General features: G+C 51.5%; 1 protein-coding gene across 1 annotated transcript; it reads right to left on the minus strand.

Moving 5' to 3' along the window:
* Positions 1-5,943: 5,943 nt before the first annotated feature.
* Positions 5,944-8,062, minus strand: PIGM (phosphatidylinositol glycan anchor biosynthesis class M). The gene has a single exon (XM_025860710.2). It carries the CDS (start codon positions 7,925-7,927, stop codon positions 6,635-6,637), a length of 1,293 nt encoding a protein of 430 aa, XP_025716495.1. The 5' UTR covers positions 7,928-8,062; the 3' UTR covers positions 5,944-6,634.
* Between the last annotated feature and the right edge of the window lie 675 nt (positions 8,063-8,737).

Genomic DNA, 8,737 nt, shown 5'->3' on the forward strand with positions numbered 1-8,737 from the left:
GGGGCCCAAGGCTCAGGATCGCCCCCAAGCCCCCAAGGCTTCTCTGCAGCCCAGTCAGTGTCCCGATGGAAGCTCTCATTTTGGTTGGTTACTCGCTTTTCAGGGGAGTCGACAAACTCTGGGGCAGGCTTTCTCCATCTGGGCACCGCTGACGTTTGGGATCAGATGCGTCTTTGCTGTGGGGGCCGTCCTGGGCAGGGGGGCTGCTCCACGGTGCCCCTGGCCTCTGCCCACTGGACGTCTGTGACCCCTCCCAGCAGTAACAACTAAACATGTACCCCCAGCTGGGGACAAGACTGCCCCTGGCTAAGAACCGGTCAATCAAGGAAAGTTTTAGCCGGAGAGACTTAGGTTCCAACTCTCACTCCGTCCCTTGCACGCCTCTGACCTTGAGAACACCCACTATTGATTTCAGCCTCTTGTCAGCAAAGAATATTTCTCTCAGAAAGTTGTTTTGGGGATGAAATATGTGAAAAGCACATAGGTTCACAACAGGGTCTCAACAAACATTCGTTCCCTCCCAACTGCAGCCTCATTTACTTCACAAATATTTACTGAGTACTCGGGCTGCGCGCAAAGGATATAAACACAACACACAACTCTCGTCCTCCAGGAGCTAACAGACTCACAGAGAAATGCACCAGCCACTGGAACAGACCACGTTCATTAGTAGAGATTACTTACAAATCTTATAACTCTGGCCCTCTTTCTTTCTTTTTCCTCGTCGTTAACCTCTCTCCACGAACTCGCTGTACCTGCCTTCTAACACAGGAAGGGGCCCCTGAGTTGGGTCCTGAAAAATGGGAGAACCACACAGGTTTAGAAACAGCAGGGCCAAGGCCAAGGGTGCGGGAATCTCGGAAAACCGTGTTATCCTGTGGGCGAGAGGGAGGGCGAGTGGGAGAAGCTGGTGCAAGGTGGAGGAAGCAAAGAGACTTGGACTCTCTCTGGCAGGTCAGGCGGAGTCCCCCAGGATGGGGACAGGATCAGACCTGCTCCGGCAAGCAGTGGGACGACCAAGGAGAGGAGGAATGAGGGCGGAAGAGCTGGGGAGCAAGCCCAGCCAGGAGCCATTGATTCCAGACGAGCGCTAATGAGGGCCTGAGCTGTAGAATCCGCAACGAGGTGGCGAGATGCCAGGAGGCTCGGGGACAGCAAGATGTAGAACTGACAGGAGCTAGTGACCGATTAGATGGGGAGGCGGGTAGCGAGGGAAGAAGAAGGGACAGAGGTGATTATAAGATTCTAGCCTAGGAAATTAGGTGGATCCTCCTGGCATTTAGAAATGACAGGCGCCCAGGAACGGCTCTTTTCCCTTTCACGGCTGCTACCACTGACACCGTGCAAAGGGGCCCACTCCCCCCGGCTCCCGCCTGACAGATTGGTGCACAACTCAATTCGGGGAAACCCGGGAGTGTGTGTGGCCGGCCCCCGCCCAGCAGCCCAATGCCGGGTTAGCCCTGTCCATCTTTGCTTGGTTCTGGGCGGGCCCAGGGAAAGAGGATCGATGGATAATCGTCACTGTTCGTGGGGAGCTCACAGTCCAGACGGCAGGGACACACAAAGGCCGAGTACAGCAGCGCGCGCCCCGTGCTGCGTGCGGACGGGCTGCCGCAGAGAACGTTCCATGAGGGGCATCGGCAACGGAGCACGAACTGGGGAGAGAGACGAGGGGACGAGAAGAGCGTTCTAGCCGGAGTAACGGCACCTGCAAAGGCACGAAGGGGTGGCATAATTTGGCGCGGCTGTGGGGTGGGGTGAGGTGAAGAGAGGCTGGACATGCAGGCAAGAGCCAGACGAGAACAGGTCTGGGGAGCTAAGGATTATCAAAAGTAGAATCACCGAGTGATGGGACGCGGGGAAGTTTCAGAGAAAGCCCCCAGCGCTTGCCCAGTATCGGAGGAGAGCAGGCAAGACACCAAACATCTCAGTACTCAGTGCTAAAAGATAAACTGAGGCATGTGAAACACTGAGGGCTTGAGTAAAAAATAAGTCCAGCTGGGCAGCGTCAGGTGAGGCACGCTCCACCCAGGGGAGCCTGCCGAGAGGCGGACACGAAGCAAGGACGGTGTTTGGTTGGCTGTCGCCTAAGCTGTTGCATTATTTGGGAAAGCCCACGTGGCTGTTTGTGACTGGCTGGTCTGAAGTTTTGATTTCCTCACCTTGAGGCACTGGCAGGCTTAGGGCTAGATGTGCTTCCGTTGGCTGCTGGGGTATCGGACCCACTTCAGTCTAATGGCCTCCTTAAGGCCAGGACTCTGGTCATCCCTGGACCCCCAGCCCAGCTGAGGGCCGGACACAATCACCTCGTAAGTGTGGACAAATGAATGATCTGTCAGACAAACTTTCCTGAACGGCCTGCCTTCTACGGTCCAGTCGGGTCACCTTGCCATACCTAAACAACACGGGCAGCACAAGCGGTGAATTTGGCTCCAGAAGATCTGGGTTCTGCTACCGTCTCATGCTAACGTGGACCTCGGGCAAAGTACATACGTCCTGATCTGAGAATCTAGGGCTCTCATCTGTGAAGATGGGATTTTAAAAAAATCCTAGGAATCTCAAAATAATGTGTGAAAATACTTCATAACACTGCTCAAATGTAAGTTGTATATATTATACATTATCCTCTTCTTAACAAATACACCTGTGCTTAAAAGTCAGAAAAAACATGTTGAGCTCAAAGTTATTGTATTACAGGCCAGTAAAAATACTAATGTTAATTGTATTTTTCCACTAGCATTCATGTTGTTCTACTGGAAACCGCACGTTAGACTCTGGTTGTTCCTTGCTTGCTCCAATCAGTTACGCTCACCTTCTTGCTGTACCTTAAACACGCCAAGCGGGCTCCTACCGCAGGCCTCTGCCCCGCTGTTCGCTCGTCCCCTGGTAACACAGGAAGGTCATGTCTGCACTTCCTTCAGGCCTCTGCTCAGAAACCGCCTCACGGGGCCTTCTCTAAGCACTCTCTGGAAAGCGGCTCCCACCTTCCTTAGCCTGTCTTCCTTTCCTTGACGGCAATCATCACAATCATGTTTTTGCTTCTTCTTGGCCTCCCGTGAAAATGTAAGCCCCACGGAGAGAGTGCCTCCCTTAGAGCTGCATCCACAACACCCAGAACGGTGCTCAGCACATGGAAGATACTCGGGGCCTCGTGCTAGGTAGTTTGCTAAAATGAACGACACTGGGCAAAGAAATGAAGTTTTTCACTGTCACCTGTCAGCATGTGGAATTAAAAAGGACTTGCAAAATAAAATAGGATAGAAAATAGTAGGATTAGAGATCTAGTCTTGCCATTAACAAGCTGTTTGGCCCTGGAAAGTCATTGTTTCTGAGCTTCATTGTTCTTATCCGTAAAACAGGAGTAGGGATACCCTCCACTTGCCCACATCACAAATCTCAGGACTGCTGTGGAACTTAACGGGGTCTCACATAGCATTTAAAAGGGTATATTTCTGTCTTTACTGTTAACTCTTCAAGAGCAGGGACCTGGTCTTACTCGTCTATTATAGGACTTGGCACAGGCCTGGATCTCTACATAATTGCCTAAAAATAGAGAACAAAGGTTAAAACTTCCCTTTGAGAAATGAACTGAGCTTCAAATATCCATGCTCCAGATTATTTTTATAGTCACTGTGTTATTTCATTTCATACAGCAGACAAAACAATTAGTGCGTCTGAGCAGCTAGGAAGATTGTTAGTCTGGGTTTTGTTCAGGATAAAGAATACAAATGCTCGTTTTTACTAAATGAATGGTTCTCCTGAATCAGCGCTGAAAAAATGCTTATGCTCTTCTGATGCTTCTGACACAGGCAGAAGACATGTGCTCCCATCGACAGAGCGCCAACCCTTGAATGAGTCCTTAACACAATAGAGAATGAAGTGCTAACTCAGGGGCGAGAGCCAAACCTCCACTGCTTAGCTGGTTGTCCAGCTGGAATCAGACATCTGAAAACTCTGCACATTTTCACAGGTAACTACTCTCTTTTCAAAGAACCAGATCAAGATTAGAAGGAACAAAGTTATAGTGGCTGGTAGTTTAAACAATTATTTTGTATAAAGCCAGGTTCTTTTCATATATCCATTAGATTGGGGGAAAAGGGGCACCTGGGTGACTCAGTCGGTTAAGCGTCTGCCTTCAGTTCAGGTCATGATGTCAGGGTTGTGGACAGAGCCCCGTGCCGGGCTCCCCGCTCAGGGGAGAGCCTGCTTCTCCCTCTGCCTCTGCCCCCTCCCCACCCCCAGTGCTCTCTCACTCTCTCTCGCTCTCACTCTATCTCAAATAAACAAATAAAATCTTAAAAAAAAAAAAAAGACTGGGGGAAAAGGCTTACCCCTAGACTCCAAAAGTAGCTCCTTCTTTAAATGCTTATGAACAGACAGTAAAGATGGGGAGGCGATGGGGAATGGCTTGTTCGGTGCCAGCATCGGTGTATTAACTCACTTAATCCTTGCAAACAATTCTCTGAGGATTATAGCATCATCCCCATTTCATAGACAGAAAGCTAGTCTGTCTAGATAAAAGCAGCTCGCCCAAGACGGCGCACTGGAATGTGAACCTAAGCTGTCTGTGTTCTCACGTGCCACACTCAGTCATGAACTGTAAATGGACAGATGCACACTGTCCATCGTACATCGGAATCCAAGAGGAATCCATTACCTTTTGGAAATCATGGTCACGTAGTTTCCATAGTTTGATCTACCATAGCTGGGCTAACGTGCTTCAGCAAATCCACTTCTTAAACTAGGCTAGGTCGAGTCACCAAGAAATGATGCAATTTGGTGAAAGGATTTGGATGTGGGAGGGGATTATCAAAGGTGCGGAATTATTGAAAAGAAAAGTTTGGGAGTAACAGGAACTCCTGCACAACTTCAAGACTGCCCCTCAAATACAAGATGAAGAGAGACATGCTAGCAAGCCTTAATGAGAGTGCTGAGCTCCATTCACTTTGCAGGAATCTGCATCTCCTGGGCCTCGGCACTTTTTTTATTACAAAAGAATGGGAAAAAAAAAAGCCAAAACTGGTAAGAATGTCATGGCTAGGAGGCCACTAGTGAACAATCACCTACAAAGAGCCTTCAAGATAAGACTAATGTGAGATATGAGACTAGGTGCTATAAGAAAGGTCACTGTCCTCAACAATTAATGGTCTCTGCTATTTTCACCTAACAACAACCCCTGAAAACCACCCATTCTTCCCTTCTAATGGCAGGTTCCAAAAGGTATCCATCAAAGAAGTGCTGCCCAGAAGAGCATTCTTATTTACATCCAGCTTATACACATCTTATTCTCAAAGTCTTTTTTGGCCTGAACCTGTATGAAATAGTCTACTTCTCTGAAGTTGTTTTTGTTTTTTACTGTGAAAGAACAATGTTGATAAATTACTCATCTTTTAAAACCACAATCATAAAGTCAAACTCCTGTATTACTACTGCATTTTAGAGTGTTAGGGAGTCCCCAGCCTAGATGGGCTATGTTAAAAAAAATTTGTTTAGGTTGCTCATTTAAATCTCAGAAAGCATTTCTTCCCTAGAAATATTCATTATGGTAATAAGGGAAATGGATCTGCTCACCAAGGCCTCATTTCCACACTCTCTCCCTCTATTTCCTGGTCTAGATTTATGGTTACTTAGGATGCTTCTTAGGCTTTCCAGAGCCTCCCACACAGGTCTCCATTTCCACCATGGAATTTTTTTAAGTGGGGTATTTTTAAGCTGGGAAATGTCTTACTAACAATTTAGTTTTCTATCACTTAAAATCTACTAATTTTCATTTTTACAACACAGACGACACTTGATTACCTTAAATTCTAAATGAAAAATATTTTAAGGCAATCAGAAAATTAAAAACAAAGAGGTATAAGAGAACACTAAAATGTCCCTAATGGTTTGTGGACTTCAAACATCAAAAGCAAGATGCTATTTTGAAATATGTAATGACTCAAGTTTAAAGATGGGTGAATTTTAATTTACTCCTGTATAAAACCAAATGGTAGTCTAATACCACTGAGACTAAGTGCTGAAAAACTAAGTAATAAAACAAATACGTGAAACATGATTACAATTTAAATTCTTTGGACTCTTTTTCTAAGCCCCCACTTTTGATACAGAATGCACTCTCCCCACCTAAGCACAGTGGTATTACTTAACACTTGACATCTAAAAGCTGTACTTTAGGAATGTTCCGTGAGTTTTCACAGCTATTGGGAAAGCTTTAAAAAGAAAAAGCGGGGGGTTAATAAAAAGACAGCTTCGGACTGTGTAGCATAGTACAACTCGTCCGAATACTGACTTAGACTTTATGTCTCTAACTAAATGCCTCTATTTTTCTACAAAAACCTTTTATCATCTGAACAGTTTCATCAGATTTTCCATTTTCTACAGGTAACCTTTACTTCCCATCATGTCCCAGATAACTGAGAGTCTTAAGCTTTCCTAGAGGTGGACCGCAGTCATTGAGTCCCCTTTATAAATAAGGCCACCATTCGTTTTAATTTCCGCTGGAACAGGGTTTTACGCTCCAAACTGAATTTTCGCTAGAGCGCACAGGATGTTCAAAACTGTTTTCCAGAGCTCTCTTCTGGTCCATTCAGGACAATCAAAATGTAATCAAAGTGGCAGAAGAAGTGGAGTACTCTTAGTCATATTTGATTCTCTCCACGGGGGGCTCCTCCTTGTAATGGGAAATTATTTGAATCAGGATGGAACAGTTGATAAGAAGGAAGAACAAACCAGCTAACCAGATAAACAGAAAGGTGTTCTTTCCCTGAAACTCCAGAACATAGGCAGGAGCCAGCCATAAGGCCTGCCCTATGAACCACAGCATTAGGAGAACCACAGCTCGTCTCCAAGGTATTCTCACGAGCGGCATCACAAGGGGCAGCAGGCAGAGGTACCAGAGAAAGTACTGGGAGGTGCAGACTTTGTTAAAAGTCACGAAGATGGCCGTGTGCAGGAAACAACAGAAGACGAGGTCTCTGTGGTAGGCGAAGGACACGGCCGAGAGCAACACGGCCTGCGGCAGGAAGGCGGCGACGCCGAGGGAGGGGCTCCACGGGCTCTCGGCGGTCAAGTACAGCATGTAGAAGTACGGAGAGAAGTTGTGCCGGATGTCCCGCCTCGTCAGGTGATACAGGTAGGCGTGCTCCAAAAACTCCCAGCCGTATTTGCGGTAAAAGCCGAAGCTGACGGCGGAAAACGTGAGCCCGGCCACCGCCACGAAGAGCAGCACGGCCCGACTGCACAGCCTCCTGAGGAATTCGGACACACGCGCCTGGAAGGAGCAGCGGGGCCGGCGGGCGCCCGGGCCGCCGCCGCCGCCGCCGCCGCCGCCGCCGCGCTCCGGGAGCAGGTGCAGGGCGATGGGAAGGATGTAGGTCACCGGGTACAACTTCACGTGCACGGCCAGGCCGTAGGCCACAGCGGCGCACGCCACCTGCCTCCTCGCGAGCAGGTACAGCGCCGCCAGCACCAGCGCCGCCACCAGCGGGTCCGCGTTGCCCCGGCTGGACACCGCCATGGGGAGGGGGTTGAGGAGCCAGAAGACGCAGTAGCCGCAGGCGCGGCGCCGGCCCAGCCCCTGGAGGAGCAGCAGGCGGTAGAGGAGGAAAGCGGTGAGGAGGTCGCAGCTGATGAACAGAAACTTCCCGAAGAGCTCACACAGGTAGACGTTGGGCGTGAGCAGCCAGCCCAGCAGCGGCGTGTAGCGGTAGGTGGCCCGCAGGTACGGGGAGCGCCCTTGCGCGATGAAGCGCGCGGCGTCCGTGAACACCTGGTAGTCCACGTCCGTGTAGCGCACGAGCAGCGTCCGGTCCTGGAAGACCCCGTAGAAAACCAGGGCCACCCGGGCGAGGAAGGCCACCCCGAAGACCCCGGCGGGCGGCACCCGCAGGCCCAGGAACCATTCTCCCCAGTGCCTGGTCGGGCCCATGACCGCGCGGCGCCTCAGCCTCTCGGCCCCAGCGCGGAGCTGCCCTAGAAGCCCCGACCCTCGCTCGGCGCCCGCGCCTCACGCGCCCGGCGCATCGCCCACCCGCCAGCAGCCAACCGAAACGACCGCGGGTAGGCAGCTTCCGGCAGAACGCCCCGCCCCGCGTCCCGCTTCCGGCGGGAGGTGCGGCGCGGCGCTCTCAGCGGCCCGGCCGAGGTTGCCTGCCTCTGGATTGGCTGTGTCGCTGCCGCTCCTTCCTTCGGCGGGGGCGGGACTTCCGGTCGTTGCGGGAGGTGTGGTCCACTGGCGCTGGAGGCGGGCGCCCCTGGTCGCGGAGCGGGGAGGCTGTCCTCTTCGCGTGACGCCCCTTCCCACGCCGCGGCTCCGTTCTGCGGAGACGGAGCCAGGGACGGACGGAGCTTCCAGCCTCGTCCCCGGCCCCGGGCCGGAGGCCCGAGAGTGAGATCGCTTGCCGGGCGTCCCACCGCCAGCTCGCCGGTAACCGGCGCTCGTGGGCCGGGCCGAGCGCGCGTGTCGTGGGCGTGCCCGGGACGTATCCCTGTTTTGAAACTATACCTTCTGTGTCCACGCTCGAAGTGAGCTGGGCGGCCGGTGTCTTTTCCGGCAGCCCTGGGTGGAGGGGTGGGAGGCGAGGCCGGGAAAGGTGCCCCGGGGCCTCGCCGCTGCGGACTTGGCTCTTCCTTCCTTGTGTGCCGGTTGCCTTCCCGTCCCCAGCCAGCACTTGACTCTTCAGGCCGCAGCTCAGGTGTTAACGCCTAAGAGCACGTCCTGGCGCCGCTGCCTCCTGCC

Source organism: Callorhinus ursinus, unplaced genomic scaffold (assembly GCF_003265705.2).
Source record: "Callorhinus ursinus isolate GAN/ISIS: 27379988/994484 unplaced genomic scaffold, GSC_fseal_2.0 scaffold88, whole genome shotgun sequence".
In the NCBI taxonomy this organism is placed as follows: Eukaryota; Metazoa; Chordata; class Mammalia; order Carnivora; family Otariidae; genus Callorhinus; species Callorhinus ursinus.

Coding starts and splice junctions, on each gene's coding strand:
- PIGM (XM_025860710.2), bottom strand. CDS start 7,927: ATGGGCCCGACCAGGCACTGGGGAGAATGGTTCCTGGGCCTGCGGGTG.